General features: G+C 52.9%; 1 protein-coding gene across 4 annotated transcripts in view; it reads left to right on the plus strand.

The window, feature by feature from the left end:
• Positions 1–19,168, plus strand: part of VAC14 (VAC14 component of PIKFYVE complex) — a 102,702-nt gene that overhangs the window by 29,061 nt on the left and 54,473 nt on the right. For all 4 annotated transcript variants that reach the window (XM_045443486.1, XM_045443485.1, XM_045443488.1 and 1 more), the window contains exons 11-12: positions 2,641–2,785; positions 3,062–3,127. In XM_045443486.1, coding sequence (XP_045299442.1) covers positions 2,641–2,785; positions 3,062–3,127 — 211 coding nt within the window. The remainder of the gene's footprint in view (positions 1–2,640; positions 2,786–3,061; positions 3,128–19,168) is intronic.

Raw genomic sequence — 19,168 nt, forward strand, 5'->3', positions numbered from 1 at the left:
TCCATACTGTCTCATCTGTGCATCGCAGGATTGAGTTACTTGAACCATGACGTCCCTTTCAGCCATGGTGTTCTTGGTGGGTTGAAGCTGACACCTGCCTCACCAGCAATCTGAAGGTGCCCGTGTCTGGGGAGGTTTGCCATAGCCAACTTTTGCTGTGGGGAAAGTTGGAGAATGTTAGTGCACAGAATGCTGCCAGTTCTTGTGCACCGGCTCCACGAAATCCTTCATTTTATGGCCTTGACACAGTGCCATCTGGGGGAGATGCCACCATGGGCTGGCCCTTGATTTGTCCCTCAGTAGAGACATTGAACTGGCTGGAAGCATCTTGGGACTACAGTGAATCAAGGAGCCCATCTGGCCCAGGGACCATCTAGTATCTTGGAGCCCTTATTTGGGCCACTTGGATTTGGAATGCCCCACACACACAGCAGCACCAGCCTTTCCCAGTCTCCTCTCCCGCCCCACGTAGAGACTTTGCCTGTCGTGCTGATAGGAAAATATATTGAACGGTCTCTGCGACCCCTCTCTCTTCCTCCAGTACGCAGGGCTGCCAGGTCTGACCGGGCCAGTCCACATAAGGGCTGCCATTCAGCTGCCCCTGCCAGGGGACATTTGGAAATGGACTCTCCTGAGCCTGGCCCATTAGGAGGCAGTGCCATGTGGTAGAGGAGGCCACTCTAGGCTCGGACTGCTCACATTCAAGTTGTGAGCTCCACCCCTTCCCTATCGGGTAACCTCTGAGCCTGATTTGCAGGGTGGAGTCGGAGCAGCTGGGCTTGGCACTGCCTTCCTCCCACTGGCAGCTTAGGCCACAGCCATTGCTGGCCACTACGGCCCTGACTGCCCCCAGGGGAGTGAAAACAAGGCCTTGCTCCCCGGGGGACCATTTCAGCTAAGAAAGTGGTGCTGGCCTGCCAGGCATAGAGTCCCAGCACCCTGGCCCCATGTGGGAGCTGGAATGTCCTGCTGTGGAAAGGGACTCACTGTGGACCGAGGGCTCACCAGGTCAGGACGCAGAGGCAGAATCAGGCAGTTGTCATTCATTCCTCACAGCCTCCTGAGCTCCCACTCTGTTAAGGCCTTGGGGTGTAGGTAGGCTTCTGGAGCTTCTCCAGCTTCTCAAGGAAACGAGCTATAATAGCATGCTGGAAGGAGCCAGGTAGGAGGCCAGGAGGACAGGGAAAAGAAGGACTTGGCGATAAGAGAGTAAGTCCTGGTCATCAGCAGGAGGAGAGGGAGTTTCTAGGAAGTTTTCAGAGAAGAAAAGAAAATGCTCAGGAAGCCCTGGGATAGATCGCTAGCCCAACACCGTAGTGCCGTGTTGTCCGTGGCAATAGCCAGAGTCACGGGGCCGCTGGGCACGTGCAGTGTGGCTAGTGTGAACAGAGGTGTGCTGTCAGGGTGAAATGCACGCTGGATTTCAAAGACTTAGAACACCAAAAAGAATATGAAGTATACTATGAGTGATGTGTATATTGTTTTTTATGTTGGGTTCATGTTGAAATGATATTGTTGGGGTATGTTATATTCATTAAAATATGTCATTAAAATTTTACCTGGTTCTTTTTATTTTTGAGTATAGGACTCACAAATGTAAAATTCCATATGTGGCTCACATTACGTTTCTATCAGACAGTGAGAGAGAAAGTGATGAAGAGATTGGGAGCTTGTGTTTGCCACCCTGAACTTGTCTGTCTGTGCCTTAGTTTCCCTGTCTGTCTTAGGCTAGCAAAGAACCTAGGTGTTTAGGTGTTGGCAAAAGACCCCAGAACTTCCAGCCACATGACTCCCGTGGAATTAGTGGCATCCCCGCCCAGAGGCTCAGGACTGCTGGGCTCTGTCATCACACGCCCAGCCCGTCTGGCGACCCGAGGATAGAAGTACCCACTCTCACCCCTAAACGAGCACCGTGGGGAATCATCAAACCATATTAAACAGCAGTTCTGTTTAGCAGTTACAGAACTGAGAATGGGTCCCTTTAGGAATTCACATCAAATGAGCTTCAGAGAGGCTGCAGGCAAATTAGGAAAGCACTGGCATCAAGTTCCTGCTGCCAATGAATAATTGAGCAGCCTAGAAATGCCACGCGAGACCGTTTTCTACAGACAGGCAACTGAACTGCCTGACCTGGGTCCTCAGGACCCAGGTCCTTACTGGAGAAATATTCTTTGTTTGCCTGGTGAAAACTCTGTCTGCTCTTAAAGGGTGTTTTCAGGGCTTTCCCCTGGACTCGTTGGATCCATTGGTTTTGTCTTATCAACAAAGGGTTTGGACTGAATGCCCTGAGGATGCTGAACGGCTTTTCATCCCTGAGGTCTGCTGGGGCCCAGCTTGGTGATCTCAAAGAGGTGTTCTCCAGTACAAGCTAGGCCAGTGCTGGGGAGGTGGGTAGGCAGCCAGCAGACTGGCCCTCTTCCACCAACTCCAGCCTTGGAGAAGGAGGGTTGAGGCCACGGGGTGAAACTAGCCTCCACCAGCCACGTGGAGGGGGTGTGCCCTCTGCCCGCTCCTGGCCACCGCACCCAGGAAAGTGCAGCATGTGTGTGGTTCTGACTGCGAAGCCAGAGTGGCGCTGCAGCTCAGCGGAAGGGGCTATAGCAAGCTTCAACTAAGCTCTCCTCCCGGTCTCACCCACAGCACGGACAGGGCCCCAGTCACCCTCCACCTTGACGGGATCGTGCAGGTCCTGAACTGCCACCTCAGCGACATGGCCATCGGGATGATGACCAGGATCGCTGTCCTGAAGTGGCTCTACCACCTCTATATCAAGACTCCCCGGAAGGTGAGTCCCTGGGCCCATCAGCCTGTTAGGCCCTTCGAACCTGGGGGTTTGCTTCTGGGTCTATTTCAGTTTTCTGGGGCCTCCCCATGCTTGGTAGGGTTCTGGTCACTGCAGTTCTAGAAAATCCCTGGCAAGCAGAGGAGTGAAAGATGCTTGAGGAGCACTGGGGGTGTGGGGGAGGTCCATGCAGTGCAGTGGGACCCTGTCCACGCTGAGCTCAGTGGTGGAGCCAGGGTGGGGGAAGCTCACGGATTTCCCGGCTTCTCTGCTTTCCAGATGTTCCGGCACACAGACAGCCTCTTCCCCATCCTGCTTCAGACGTTGTCGGATGAATCTGACGAGGTAGGTCACCCCCTTCCTTCTGTCATGGCTGCCTAAGTCATTTGAGTGACGGATGGGATGTGGTAGCTGAGAGTTGCTTGTTTTGTTGTCCTCTTAAATCAGCACCCAAAAAGTCGCTCTCTTCTTACCTGGTAAGGTGCATCGCTTACAGGGAAAGCTGTGTTTAATGCTCTTGGCTTTGGGAACAAGGACGTCTTCTTCCAGCCCTTCTGAGGAGCACTGGGTCAGTGTATCAGCGAGGACATTGGCCTCAGGGGGAAACTGGCTCGGCTATAGAAGGGCAGGGCGGGTGGGGTGTGGTGGTGGGCAGCTCGGCTGGGTTGGGTCCCCAAAGCAAGATCTGGCCCCGCGTAGCTGCCTGACCACGAGCAAGTGGCTTGTCTGGTTCCTTCTCTGCTCAGTGGGGCAGTAATTCGGAAGATGCTAAGTGCTGGGCCAGGCAATGCTGGCCATTCTGTGAGTTCTTGTTGTATTCTGTTCATTGCAGCCAGCCTCCATTCTGACCTCTGGCTTGAAATTGGCCCTTTAAGATTTGCTTTGTCGGGGTCACCAAGAGCAGAAGGGAGAGGCTAGCCCAGAGAAAGGGAGAGACAGCTGGGCCCTGCGTCTCTTAGCCTTCTGGGGGGCGGCCCCCATCCCCACCCCATTCTCGGCAGCGTTCCATCCTTTGCTGTCAGGCTAAGGTAATGCTTTTTCAAGACTCCCCTGCCTCCCAGCCTAGGGGCAGGATTGCTCGTGGGTGTTGCCATTGGCCAGGGTGACATCCCTTCCCTTCACCTATACCAGCTCTAGGCCGCCTGTCCAATGCTGGCAGGCTGTACCTTGACTGGTCCCTCTCCTTCCCTCTTCTGGGCTCTGGGCAGCTGTGGGCCTTAGGCAAAGCTGTGTGCCCCATGAGGCAGTGGGCACGTGAATCCACAAATCTGCCCATTGGGAATATGGAAGTGGACAAGAGCTGGGGGCCAGGGGAGAAGGAGAGCGACATTGCTTACAACCTCCTATGCGTGAGGCGCCTGAGCCTAGTAGCAGGCTGTGTGTGGCCTAGGATAGTTTTCCTGCAGCCTGAGTTTGCTTTCTTGAACCTGAGCTGAAAAGAGATCAGATGGGCTGGTGCCTGCCTCTGCGTTTCCAGAAGCTTCCAAAACAGATGGTCTGGGAATCTGCCCTTGACCCCTCCTGCTTGCCTCGTTCACATGCACACGTGCCCTCTCTTTCCCTTTCCTTCAGCACCCATTTCGGCAGGGGGCCCAGGAGGACGTGGCCCGGTTCTGCCTGAGTTGGGGGTGACTAAGGGCACTTGGCACAGCCCTCGTTTCAATACAAAAAGAAAGAGAAGAACTTTCTGATTGGTTCCTTCCCTAGGACTTCACTGGAAGCAGCTGAGTCTTCAGTCCTTTAAATTGAGTTGTTTAATCCCATCCAGCTCTCTCTGCTTGTGATTGGTTTTTGTGTGCGTATGCGTTTACAGGGAGCCGGCGAGATGCAGTCCATTAAACAGCTCTGTTCAGGTTGCGGCTGTGGAAACTCGATTTGCTGAAGTGCCAAATGTTGTCAGAGCTTTGGGGCACATCTTGTGGGCCTCTGCTGGGAAAGGATTGCAGCTGCTCTTGGGGACAGTTGTGGGGCTGGAGGGGGGCTGTTGTCGTAACAGGAGCCGAGACTCCCTGCCTTCCCCTCTCTAGGGGAGGGAGTTGGGGACCAGGATAATCAGTGGTGAGTCCTGATTCTGCCCTATCCTGGTTCTTCACCAGATCACATTCCTAAGTGTCCCCTGACCAGTCTCTTTGGCAACCTTGAGGGCATACTGTGTCCTTGGCATTGGAAATACAGCCACAGACAACACAAAGTCCCCCTTTTCCTGGAGCTTCCTTTCTAGGATATCTAGAAATCTCTCTGTGGTAGGTTTTCCCAGTATTTCCAAACACAGCCCTGAACTCAAATCGGAGCTCCCTGGGGTGTAAGACCCTGAAAGCCTATTCAGTCACATCAGACCACAGCCAGACTGGTGGGGAGAGGCGCCTTCCTATTGACGGCTTCACAGAGCCTCCTTCGAACTTAGCCACGTTACATCCAGCCCGGGGCCTCAAGGCACAGGTTTGCCCATCGTCTTGGGTGATAGGTAGTAATAACTTGTATGAAGTCATTGCTGTGCCCGGAACTGTGCTAGACCCTTGCCTTGTAGTATCTGGCGAACCCTCGACAATTCTATGGGGAAGAACTGGTATCATTTCCATTTTGCAGTTGAGAATACCCAGACTGAAGGAGGTAAAATAACTCACATGCAGCTAGGGAGTGATGAGGCCAAACTCAAAACCAGATCTGTTTGACTCCAAAGCCCCTTCTCTTAATCGCTTAACCGTCATACCTGTGTTCCACCAAGTGTGGTCCCAGCTACCCACATCAGAACCAGACAGGACATGGGGAGCTTGTGTGTAGTTGTATTGTCATCCCCATTTCTGGCCACCTTCTCCTGTTCCACAGGTTCTTGAGAAAGTTCTCAGTGTGCTGTGGAGAGGGGTGGATATCTGTAAAAGCTTCAGCCTCCAGACCCTTTGTCCCATTTTCTTACTGATTTGTAGGAGCTCTTTGTATATTGGGGACATTCAGTTTGTCATCTGTGTTGCGAATATTTTTCTCTCCCAGTATAATTGTGATAAACTCACATTCTCCTCACCTTTGGTGAGAGCCACTGGCCTCAAGGAACAGAGTGTACCTGGGTGTTACTAATGCAAGAGCTGGGTGCAGGGAGGGGCAGAGTCTCAGAGACCTAGCCCTGCCCCACCACCATGTTCCATAGTCCCATTGGCCTGTGGCCTTGCTGGGTGTCTCACCTGCCATTGCTTCTCAGTTCTACTCCAGCGCTAACTTGGTAGTCCATGCCCTTCCGGCATCCTCACTTGTGTCTGCTTTTCCATGACTCAGGATAAGTGGCTGTTTCCTCAGTACCAGTGCAAGTGCCTGGTCCTTGCACCCTTTGTCTGAAGATCCCTTTGGTCAGAAGGAACTTGCAGGTGTCAAATTAATATTCTTGGCACCAGAGTAGCAATCCCCCCATTAGCTAGAGATCCAATTACATGTTTTTAAGTGAAAATGCGACCCTGATTTCAACAGTGTGGAATGTAGGGTGCATGCCCTTCAGAGGGCCCTGCTGGACGCCGTTAGGGAGGTGGGCGTGCTTCTTCTGCCCAGAAGATGCCAGTTGTCGGCTGCCTCCTAAGCCTGCAGCTGCCTGAGTGAGCTCCACCCATGAGTACCAGAGGACAATAACTCCTCCTCTCAATGTCCCTGAAGGTGTGGCTGGTCCAGGAGGGGCCTCAGGACCACCCTGATTCCCCATCCCAGCCCCAAGCACACTACTTCCCAGCCTGCGTTCAGAATCCTCAGGGTGTAATGGGTATGTGTTATACATCTGTCCAAACCCTTAGAATAGACAACACCAGGAGCAAGTCCTAAGGTAAACTATGGACTTTGAGTGACATCGATGTGTTGACGCAGGTTCACGGATTGTAATAAATGTACCGCTGTGGTGGGGAATGTCCATTTGGTGGAGGTTGTGTTGGGGCGAGGGCAGGGGTATGTGGGAAATCTCTGTACCTTCTGCTCGATATTACCATGGACCTAGAACTTTGTAAAAAATAAAATCTGGGCGCCTGGGTGGCGCAGTCGGTTAAGCGTCCGATTTCAGCCAGGTCACGATCTCGCGGTTCGTGAGTTCGAGCCCCGCGTCGGGCTCTGGGCTGATGGCTCAGAGCCTGGAGCCTGTTTCCGATTCTGTGTCTCCCTCTCTCTCTGCCCCTCCCCCGTTCATGCTCTGTCTCTCTCTGTCCCAAAAATAAATAAACGTTGAAAAAAAAAAAAAAAAAAAAATTTTAAAAAAAATAAAATCTACTTAGAACAAAAACACACAGCTTTAAAAAAGAAATCTCAGTCTTAGAAGAGAGGAAGGGTGGTTGGTAGTACCCCTGAGAGAACATAGCACCCCAGACAACTGGCCGCCAGACCTGAGCTTGGCTTCTGGCTCTCACCCTCTTCACCAGGGACCTTAGAGTCTCTGGCCTGCAAAACGGGGCACGTGATGTCCACACTTGCCTTGTAGAGTGTTGTTGAACGAGACAGCGTAAACCTCCCGACCAGATCCTGGCCCGTCGTAACTCCGTTTGTCATTACAAGTGCTTTAGCCAGAAATTATCATTTCACTGCCTTGAACTCTCCCACCCAGAAGCAGGGTTTTTCCCCGTTTCCATAAGTCATTTTGCAAAGCCTCCGGGCCTTTTTTGTAGGGCTTCTTCATTAAGAAGTTTATTTTCAGTATTTTAAGTTTCGTTGTGACAAATTGAGTGGCATCCCTTTCCGGTAACATTTTCCCCCCAGGTGATATTGCAGCCTGCACTGGCTTAGGGATCAGGCGGTCCAAGAGTGTGGCCCTGGCTCACCACTTCATAGCTGGTTAACACTGAGCTTGAGCAGATGACCTGGCCTCCCTGAACCCCAGTTTGCTTATCCGAAAACCGAGAATAATTGTAGAAGCACCCTTCCAGGTTTGGATTCCCAGGATGAAATGAGGTCATGGGTGTAGAATACCCAACACATGTGAACACGTGGTAAATTTTAGCTCCTGATGCTGGTAATCATTTCTGTACAAAAATGGTAAAGATACAGGTGGAAATAGGGAAGATAGGCTCTGTTTTTTCCCCATATCCTTCCTGCCCCCGCTTCAGCAGCAAAAGCCAGAACAGAAGCTGGTTTCTGTCCTCTGTTTCCCTGCCTGTCTTTAGGACCACACAGGCCCTGTGCAGATGGCCAAGTGGGTGGGCCTCACTGGGGGCTCTGGGGCTCGATGTTTGTCTTGAGGTCATAGAAAAACCAAGGGGAAGGCAGTGACACCGACGCCCCTTTCTATACCTTCTCCCTTTCCCACCCCCCTCCCTCAGCAACCCCTGCACCCCTGAGGTGGAGCTGTCTGCCCAAGTCAGTGGGCTGTGTTCCCACCATCACAGGTGGAAGGGAGGAGCTGGCTGCCTGGCTCCAGGGAAGAGAGGAGAAACGGCATCATCGGCAGAGGGCCTGCCTCGGGACTTCCAGCTGCCACAGCCTCTTTCGGAAGCAGGCCTCAGAGTCCATGGAGATCCAGAAGGGCACACCCCACTGGGGCCTCTGGAGGCACCTTCCCTGGAGTCTTCCCACCTCTTGGAGCTGAGGTGTCCTTAACACTTAAGAGCAGAGGTCATCAACCCAGGAGAGATACCCCCATCTGCTCCCCTAGCCTCAGAGTAACTATGAAGAGAAATTGCTGAGGGGAGTTTATGGCTCATGTGATGTGGCTGACATAAAAACAGAAAAAAAAGAATGAGAATCACCTTTCTCAAAAACTTGGAAGGTAGGACTGTGAGGATGTTGTTCCTGGCAATGGCAGTTTCTTGCTCAGGAGCCCATTCACCTCGTGAGGCATGTGGCCATGTCTTAGGAGGCTGGGGTAGCAGGGATGGTTATAAGGATTGATTTGGGGACATCTCACAAACGTACACAGGAGAGCTGTGATGTACTGCGGTCCAGGGCTGCTAGGGCCTTCCCTGTCCTCAACCCCATAGCACATCTCAGGAGTGTCCACACCCATGGGGCAGGGAGCCCTGGGGCTGCTCTAGGCTTTGCTGCGTCCTGAGGGGATGGGGGCCATCAGCTTTTCTGTTTGGGTCAATCCACCACACGTCCAGGTGTTCATTGCCTCACCAGCCGCAGGCTCACTGGGGAACAGACACGCCGGCTTTGAGGGATGATTAGCCTTAGGGGAGATGGGAGAAGATTTCAGTTGTTCGCATGGCCAGGTCCCAGGAGAAATGGAGCAGGAGAACTGAAGAGGTTCTCAGGTCTCAAAAGAGAGAGCTCACTGGGGCTGAGCTAAGTTGCCCGATAGGGAGACAGGTCACGGCTCACATGAGAGCTGAGTGGGTAGCTCTGGGGTTGTCCTGCAGCAAGGCCGCGGGTGCCGCCACTCCTGACTGTCACGGAGCCCTGTCCCTGGAGCAGAGTAGAGTGAGGCTGCCCTTGGCCTCCTCTGTCCCAGGGGCAGTGGCCCTGTCATCCCATCCTGTCCCTTCTGCATCCCTCATCCCATGTGGTCCCTGTAAATGCTTCCTCAGCCTTTTCTTTCCCAGGGACTCTTGTCACTTTGGTCTGGTGGGTTGGCCAGCTGGGCCCAAGGGCTCATTACCACTTTAAAGGGATTCAGTTAGTGACAACAGGGCCTTCCATGTCAGGTCTCACCCAGACGGAGGCCCCAGACTGAGAGCATCCCCATGGGTTCCTCTTCTTACAGTCCCAAGTGACCAGGGCTGTGTTCTTCTGTCCTGATGCAAAGGTGCTGCTAATAAAATTGGCCATCTCTGTGTCTGCCACAGAAATGGGGACTTCTGCTTCATTGGAGCCCCTTCATCTGAGGGCAGCTCAGAGAGGTGATGACAGCCCATCCAGTACCCCCCGCCACTGGCTGCCTTCAGAATCCACAGTGGGTACTGGGCTCAGACCCCTCCCACATCTGTGGGAGGAGACTGGGAGCAGGAGAGGGCAGAAGGCTGAGTTCATGGGTCATATGTGCTGTTCAGAGTACATTGTTTCTCTTCTCCTGACAAGTTTGCCTGGCGCTCTTGGAGTTGTTTTCATTATACCAGTTTTGACTTAAGAGGACCTCCAAGGGCTAGGAAGATAACTTCTCCAAGGTCATACCACCAGGAGCCAGACGTTGGGTCATCTGATTCTGGAACATCCAAAAGCACATAAGGGCTGACCTCACTGCAGGATAGGGGTCCTCCCAGGATGGAGGCACTGCTTCATTGAGGCCGGCCCCCCTCCCCTCATCAGTTCTGAGTGCACCTTCTCTCTGAGCATTGAACCTTGACCTGCCCCGTTGGGCCGCTCACCCTCCCAGGGCATATGCCGAAGGAGTGGGGCTAGTAGCCGGCAGAGAGCAGTGTAGGAAGGGGCCTGGGGAGCAACAAGAGGGTGGCCTCTGCCCCACGCTGCCCTGCTCTCTGTGGGACCCAGCAAGTCCACGACACCCCTTCACCTCCTGTTTTCTGCCATCAGACACAGTTGGCCTGGTCTGTGTTCGTCCCATCCAGCTCTGATGCTGTGTGGTCCTGACCCTGCTCCCTGGAATACTAAAATGGCCTGCTCAGAGTAGACCGTCTTCCATAAGAATGGGGTTTGTTCCTCTTCCTGAGATCCCTGCCTCAGTGTTTGTTTCAGCCCAGTTCTCATTCCACCCACTCTCCAAAACAAACAAAAACAACTCCTTCACCCCCTCCTCTGTCCCCAAGATTCCTTTACAGTCAGGTCACGCCATCAGGTCAGACACAAGCCAGGAAAACGAGGGGCACAATGTTGGGGGCCCAGAACTCTTGCCGAGAGTCCCCCACCCACACCCGGGGAGGTCAGCTGGGGCCCTTGCCTGCTGTAGCTCCCCTGGAGGCCATGCCGAGGACACAGGCACTTGTCCACCTGGCTGTCCCTGCGGCTGATGCTGCAGCCTCCTTTGGGGGCTCCTGAGAGTGAGAGGAGGGAGGGCCAAGCAGGGAGAAGGCAGCAGGGGAAGAGCCCTGGATTCCACTCACAGTCTCCAGGGACAGCCAACCAGGACCCACCGCCCAGACGAGGCACGAGTGGTCAACACCAGAAGTCCTGGGAGGATCTGGTCTTCGGATAGGAGTCCTGGCAGCAAATCATTGCCAGGGAGGAGAGAGGACTGGCATAGTGACGGTTCCTATTGCGCCTGGTGAGGAGGCCTTGGGTAAAGGGGTACCCAGACAACCACAGCTGGCCTGGCAGCATTCCACTCTTGGGAAGGCGGCTGTGGGTGCTCAGAGAGTCTTTAGTATTTTTCTCTGGATTTCTTCCCCTGATGTGCGGATGAGGACCCAAAACTGGCACAGTATCGGGTTGACATGGGTGTGGCTGGGGGCTTGCTGCCTGGTACACCTAGGCTCCTGGTGAAGGCAGATGTTGGACTGGGAAGGTTGGCTTCCCCAGTGGAAGGTCCAGCAGTATAGGAGAGAGTCCACCAAGGGCAGCCAGTTGGGGACTGCCTTCCCCTGCGACAGGATTGGGAGCTCTTGCTAAGCCCAGCTGCAGGGCTGAGTGGCCTGCAGGGGTGAGCACACTGCCTGGCCCTGGGCCTGACTGACTACCCTCAGCCCATCTCCCCTTGAACTCAGGAAGTGATCAGTAATCTTACCTAGAAAGGCTAAAGTCCAATAACCCAGACATTAGCCCCACAGTGAGCCCATCCAGACAAGAGCTGCTGTCAGAATCCTCTGGAGCTTTTTAAAAATCCAGCTGCTTAGGCCTCAGCCTGGACCCCCTGAATTGTGCTCTCAGTTTGGGCCTCATTGCCTGGGTTCTGGTATTTTCCATTCACTTGCTGCCTGCCAGACCCTGCGCTGGATGGACATCTTTGAGTGGGCATGACCTTAGCGTATCTCCATAGCACACCTTCCAGGGTAGGTTCTGTTGTGTCCCCCACTTCACTGAAGTGGAAACTGAGACTCAGAGAAGTGAAGTAACTTGGTCAAGACCTCGGCTTCCTGAAGCCTTGTCTGTCACACACCACCCCTCCTATCTGCACATCAAAGAGGTCCCCATCGGCGTCATTATGGTGTTCTTTGCACGCCGACTCTCCCGTAGCCCTTGTCCCACTTTGGGAGGACGGAGACTGTGTCCAGCACATAGTGTGTGCTCAGAAACATTTTCTGAGAAGGTGAACAAATAGGAGGGACAGTGGATGGCGAGCTGAACCCCTCTGGCCTGCCCCACCCTGCCGGGCCCTGACCCTGCCAGAGCAGACCTGCCTCCTCAGGGCAGGGTGCATGTAGCTGGCAGGTACACTGGGGTGAAGCGGAGGCCTGGAGGAGGGTAGGAGACGGCCCTGTGCCGCTTTCCCGGTTGCCATGGACTGGTGCCCGGAGACAGCTGGCCCCTCGGCTCATCACCTGGTAACCGAGCGCCGACGGTGTGTGTGTGCTGCTCCCGCGCTGTCTGGAGCACAGCAGGCCCTTCCTCGGCCTCTGGCTCACTCTCAGGGAGAATGTAGGACTCTGAGAGTGCACCCCACCCCGGGCAGGGGGCCTGGCATCATGCAGACAAGCGATGGCTGGCATCACCAGGAGGGAGACCGGGGGTGAGGGGACGCACGGGGGGACTTGGGGACTGGCCTCCAAATTGCCTTACCCAGGCTGGCTTTTCTTTTCTCCTCCACTCTGAGGGATGGAGGCTGGAATGGTTTTAAGCTGCCAGGACGCACACTGTGCTGTCACTGTTAGTGGGACTTAACAGTGAGCACCGGTTGCTGGTCTTTCGCATGTATGGCACAGAACTAGGCACTTAGGGAAGGATCTCAGAGTTTATTAAAAATAAAAGAAGGGGCGCCTAGGTGGCTCAGTCCATTAAGTGTCCGATTTCGGCTCAGGTCTTGATCTCGCTGTTTATGAGTTTGAGCCCCCATAGGGCTGTCTGTAGTCAGTACAGAGCCTGCTTCGGTTCCTCTGTCCCCCTCTCTCTCTGCCCCTCCCACGTGTGCATTTGTGCTCTCTCTCTCCCTCTCTCTCTCAAAAATAAGCATTTTTAAAAAATAAAAGAAGAAAAAAAGAAAGTAGCCTTGATCCCTGTAAGTGTGCATTCAAAGTCAGGCAAAAAACAAGTTATAATCCTTTTTTTTAATTGTTTTTGCTCAAGTACGACCTCAAAGGTTCTTAATCAGAGTGGTTTTCTCAATGGGAAATAAAATAGATCTGAGCCTAGGCAATCCTTCTCTCCCGCCCCCAAATCTAAATTTTTGGCAGGGCTTTCCTTGCCATTGCTGAAGAGGGCTGAGGGACCCGCCCCCCAGGAGATGCTGGGCTTGGCCTGCTCTGACCCCGTTGTAGCCAAAAGCTTTTCTGGGAATACCACCCCTTTCCCAGGCCTGGCCAGGGCCTGATTGCCGACTTCTACAGTTCAGATTTACTCTGTGTCCAGAGCAGGAGCCTCCACTCTGGTGCCGGGTGCTGTGTGTGCCTTCTCCCAGAGCTCCATTGGTTCACTGCTCTGGGGCCCATGGGAGGCCCCGTGCCTTCCTCACCACCCTAAGGGGATGCTTCCTGGGGACAGCGACCTGGTTTCCGAGGGTCAGTTCCCCAGCTGATTCCACAAGCCGCGGGAGCCATTCTGTATGTGATCAGGGACTCAAGAGGCCTGCCGCACTGGGCCTATACCACTTGTGAAGGAAGCGGACAGGCTTCTGTGTGGCGAGAAGCAAAGGGCCCCAAGGCTCTGTGGATGCCTGGCCATGGTGCCTCTGCACTTAATTTCAGCTCCACTTCCCAAGAACAAGGAGCAGCCCAACCTGACCCAGATCTCAGGCACAGCCCTGTGGCCCCATTGCTCCCAGCAGAGGCATCAGATAGCCTTGGCAGTGGCCCACACAGTCCAGGCCTTAGCCTCCAGGGCTTTTAGCCTGAACTCACCTCTCTTGCCAGGACCTAGTTGTGTCTCTTGGAAACACTCTTGCAGCTTCCTTCTGGCTAGGACCAGAGAGGGCCCAGCTTGGGGATTTCCTTCCCTCCTTATGGGGCTGGAACGCTGAGCCAGTTGACATCTGGGGCCTAATCAGCTGACTAGGGACCTAGCCAAACTTTTGACAAAAGTTTCTTGGAGATAAGTGGGTAGAGTGAAGCGAGAGGCCTCTCTGTCCATCCCCTTGGCAGAAGCTATTCAGAACGATCCATCTTCCATTTCCTGCCTGGCGCTGCTGGTCAGCAAGTATTTATTCAACATCTGCTGAGTGCCTCGCCCTGGGACTTCATGTTCAGGAGCCTCAGTAGGAGGCAAAGCCAGACCCCCAGCCTAGGGAGTTGGCCTTGTAAAACTCTGGGTCTCCAGCTGTTCCCAGGGTGGTAAAGGAGAAGCCAGGAACAGAACCAGCCAATGGGGGCGGGGGGGGTGGGGGGGGGTTGGTGTGAAGAGAGAGAGAGAGGAGGGAGAGAGAGAGAAGGGAGACTCCCTCTGCGACGGGTTTTCCAGGGCTGCTCTGTGGACAAGGTGTTGGGAGAGGGAGCATCTGGACAGAGGAATAAAAGAAGGGAGGGAAATCAGCACTGCCCTAGAGAGTCTGTCCTCAGCCTGCCTGAGTTTTGGGTTGTGACAGCCTGCAATGGCCCCATCCAGATGGTGACTTCCCTCCCACGCTGAAATATGCCCTTTGCTGGCATCAAGTCACCTCCTGGAAGGAAGGGCTTTCTCAGGAATCCTTTGGCCTCCTTGACTTTGCTCCCGAAGCCACAGAGGATGTGCTGGCCCCTCCCTCCCTCCACCCGGGCCTCCCCTTCAGAGTTGCTTTGTCACATGTTTTCTGCACCCAGTTGTCACTGACCCTTTGACTCCGAGGGCCAGCTCACAGCTCACCCCACTCCAGGACCAGGGACCAGCTGATGTGCCTCCCCCCCCGCCCCCCCGCCCCAACAACCACCACCACCCCCCGTTGCCATGGCAACTGCAGGCACTCCTGCCCCTGCAGAATATTGCTTTCTTGTAACCTTCTTTCCTCCTCCCTCTCCCCACTCTTTCTCTCACACAAAAAGAAAGCACAAGTGTTTTATATTCATTTTGCAAAAAGCTGTGTAGCGCATACTAATTGGCGCGGCTTCCTCCTGCTTTCTTTGAGCCTTTCCTCATTGTCAAAGCCAGGACTACAGTCCAGTGCGGGCTTGGGCCCAGCCAGCCTCCTCCTTGGAAGAGGACTAACTTTGTGTTTTTAGAGGCCGAGCAGTGGGCCTATCACTGGGGGCCTTTCGTCCAGTTTTTAAGCCAGTGCCCACAAGCAAGGCTGCTGAGATCACTGTGTCCTTGTTCCAGAGCTGCTTGTCCACAGACCAAGGGGTCTCCAAGAGGGGTGGGGCACCAAAACCCTGGCCTGGCACAGAGATTCAAAGTCAGGCTCAGCCAGAGGGCGGAGCATGGCTCTCCCTTGGTCTCTGTTGCTCTGTCCCAGCACCGCCCCCGCCCCCCCACCCCACACCGCCTTGACATTGTCTCCCTGGGTCACTCATTCCCTGAGCAGAGGCAGAGTCCTGGCCTAGGTCTTTGTCAGGATTGTTGCTCCATAGTCTCAAGTCCAGCCCCTAGGCTCAATGGGATTTGCTGGTCAGCTGGGAAAGAGCCAGCAGCTGGATTGGATGGCGCAGGAGCCCTGAAGTGGCTCCCACAAATTCCCCACTGTGTCTTCAAGCCATTCCTTGCCCTCTATTTTGGCAGCCCCTTCATCTCCCTGCATCTAGGAGACTGAAGGAGATGGTGGTGCTATTCTCAGCTCCCATCGTAAAGAACCAGGAAGGTGGGCTGTAAGCGAGTACGAGAGTGCGCGCGCGTGCACACACACCCTCACACGTACACACACTTACAAGTACACGTGGTATTGCTCCAGGCAGGGCTGTCTGTCAGATTTTTGCCAGTCCCTGAGGACTAGAGACAAATCTCCTGATATGTAAGCACTAGAGGAGTGGCTGGGATTACTGAAGGAACCTGTAGACAACAGTTCCGGCTTTAATTGTGCAATTGAAGTGTAATTTGCATTCATTTGCCATTTGGTGTTAAACTTTCCAAAATAAGAGAATTCAAAATGTAAAATAGGCAGTTTTGCTGGCTGCTGCTCTCCAGTGAAGTAGGAGGAGGTGGTACCAAGATGTCCATGCAGATTCTCTTTCGTAGAGAGATGAAATCTGAAGCTCTTTGTGTATACACTGCAGTTCCTGCCCAGTCCCTAAGTCAGGACCACTGACCAGGCTCAGCTATGGTACCAAAAATCTCGTAACAGAAGGGGAGCACAGAGTATCTCCTATGATGTTCATGACAACCTTGCAAGGGGAAGTCTCTGTTGGCACATATGGGGAAACAGGCTCCCCATCACCTGCAAAACCAAGTTCAAACCTCTTTGGGCCATAGCTCTTGGGTACCTGCCCCTCCCTATGACTTCCACTTGATTTTCTGGCCATGCCCCCTGCTAAATAACAAAATTTCAACTGAGTAAACTCAAAGATCAGAATGGCTGGGGCACCTGGGTGGCTCAGTCGGTTAAGCGGCTAACTTCAGCTCAGGTCATGATCTCGCAGTCCGTTAGTTCGAGCCCCGCGTCGGGCTCTGTGCTGACAGCTCAGAGCCTGGAGCCTGTTTCAGATTCTGTGTCTCCCTCTCTCTGACCCTCCCCCGTTCATGCTTTGTCTCTCTCTGTCTCAAAAAAAAAATAAATAAACGTTAAAAAAAAATAAAAAAAAAAAAAAAACAAAAAGATCAGAATGGCTTTTTTCAAACAATTCATGAAACAGGCAGTATCCCCATGTAGCAATAGAAAGAAGCTGTAGACAAGAAAAGGTTTTTAAAGACAGAAAGGGAGTGGAGAAAGAAAATGACTAGCAGAGGCCCCTGGGTGGCTCAGTTGGTTGGGCGTCGGACTTCAGCTCAGGTCATGATCTCGCAGTCCGTGGGTTCGAGCCCTGCGTTGGGCTCTGTCCAGACAGCTCAGAGCCTGGAGTCTGTTTCAGATTCTTTGTCTCCCTCTCTCTCTGCCCCTCCCCCGCTCATTCTCTGTCTCTCAAAAATAAATGAACATTAAAAAAAAAAAAGGAAAGAAAGAAAATGACTAGCAAAGAATGCACTGTTTCAGGCAAAGTTGCCTTCCTAATGGGACCAGAAGGGGTCTGCCAAGAGGATTATCTCACTAGGGCTGACCAGGTAATTCCATGTTGACTAGCTAAAGGTTACATTCCTTTAAAGGTTAAAGGTTGAAACTACAATTAAGTTAGGTATTAAATCTTGGTTTGCTGACTTGGGATTTAGCACAGGTGACTCCATTTTGGGCCTGCTGTCTCCTTTTTAACACTCACACCAGCCCCATGCCCCATTCCAGAGCTAGATCAAAGCTTAGCTTCCTGGAATGTGCCACAGGATTCTGGTTCTGTGTCCGGAAAGGCTTATGCTAGTTAAGTGAATGCTTTGAGTGCCTTCCTCTGCCCCCCAGCAAACTGATGGTAAGGTACTTCTGAAGCCTTTCGATCCCCACAGGCCAAGTTGCTGGCTCTGGTTGCACATGCACTGCATTATAAGTGTTGTTTACCGCCTGTCTCCCCAGGGTCACTGTTGAGAGAGGCAGGGCCATCCTGTTTGGCTTTGCATCTCCTCCCACAAAAACAGGCCCTGGCCCGGGCCCTGGCCCACAGTGGGTGCTCAATAGATGTCGGGAGAGGGCTTGGAAGGGTGAAGTTAACTGATGGGAAGTCAGGACTGTCTGACCACAAAGCCCAGTATAGCTTATTGGGCTCCGGTTTGGGGACCAGAGTGTTTGAAGTGGACTCCTTATCCCTCGAGCAGATGATTCTGCAAAGAGAGACAGGCAGCAAATGAGAACATTAATTCTAGCTGGAAGTGGGGAGAGCTTCCTCTCCTGGTCTTCCCACCCTGGTAGCCTGGCCCTGGAGCCACTCAGAGAGTGTGGGCGTCTCACAGGCCAGGGCTCTCTGGTGCTGATGGTTCCTCCCAAGCATCTTTCCTGTTAGGGAAATGAGTACCCGCCAGAAGCCTGGTGTGGGCCATGGCGGCTCTCATAGGGTCGGGCTATAGCTGAGTGCTAGCCTGGCCTTGGCTGCCTCATACTTTTCTCACTTGCCACATTGAACCTCCAGGATTTGCTGCCTAAGGGACATGTACCTCCGCCCACCTGCACAGCCAGCCCTGAGAAGAGCAACCTGCAGCTCAGAGATGTAGGGACACAGGTGGCCTCCCTGAGTGCTCTTGGCCCTCCTGGGAGTCAGCAGCAGGTGTGAGATTGTGGGGAGTCAGGGAGGCCTTGCTGCTTCGGGCCATGGGCACAGCAAGAGCAAACTGACCTGAAGTACCACAGTTCTGGGAATTAGGGTGATGATTTGGGGTTTTGACTTGATTCTCTTCTTTTTTTTTAGTTATAATTCACAAACCATAAAGTATACAAATTCAGAGATGCCCAGCTGGCTCAGTCGGTGGAACGTGTGACTCTTGATCTCAGGGTCATGAGTTCGAGCCCTACGTTGGGAGTAGGGATTACTTAAAAAAATAAAATATTTTAAGGGCACCTGGGTAGCTCATCCACCTTCGACTCAGGTCACGATCTCGCGGCTTTTAAGTTCGAGCCCAGCATCAGGCTCTTTGCTAACAGCTTGGAGACTGGAGCCTGCTTTGGATTCTGTGTCTCCCACCCCCTCTGCCCCTCTCCCATTCATGTTCTGTCTCTGTCTCTCTCAAAAATAAACAATTAAAAAAATTTTTTAGTTAAAATAAACCAATAAAATATTTTTAAAAATTAAAAACAATATACAATTTAGTGGGTTTTAGTATTTTGACAAGGTTGTGCAAACATCACTGCTATGTAATTCTGCAACATTCTCCTCACTCCAAAGAGAAACCCTGTACCAGTTAGCAGTAACTCCCCATGTCTCCCTCCCCCATCCCCTGGCAGGCACAAGATAACTCTCTGTGTCTATAGATTTGCCTGCTCTGAACATTTCACATAAATGGAATCATCATGCAGTACATGGCCTTCTGCATCTGGCTTCTCTTACTTAACAAATGTTTTCAGGTTGGTGCATTTTATAGCATATATCAGAACCTCATTCCTTTTCATTGCCAAATAATAGTCCAGGACACGGATATGCCATGTTCTGTTTATCCATTTATCAGTTGATGTACTTTTGGGTTTGTGATCTTGTGATACATGGTTAAAAAAAAAATACGTATTTGGTCTTCATCCCTGGTTCTGGCACAGAGCTCCTAAAACCCTTGGAATTTCCTAAGTGTTGAAAATGATAAAGGTGTCTTTTGTTAGGTTAGTGAGGTGACTTGGATGCCCAGAAGGATGGGGCCGGTTGCCAGGAGGACCAGCCATGTGATGAGAGGGTTGAACTTTCAACCCGACCTTCGAGCAGGAGAGAGGGACTGGCAATCGAATCAGCTGCCAGTGGCCAGTGATCTAACCCATCATGCCTATGTAAT

The sequence above is a fragment of the Leopardus geoffroyi genome, chromosome E2 (assembly GCF_018350155.1).
Source record: "Leopardus geoffroyi isolate Oge1 chromosome E2, O.geoffroyi_Oge1_pat1.0, whole genome shotgun sequence".
Classification (NCBI taxonomy): Eukaryota; Metazoa; Chordata; class Mammalia; order Carnivora; family Felidae; genus Leopardus; species Leopardus geoffroyi.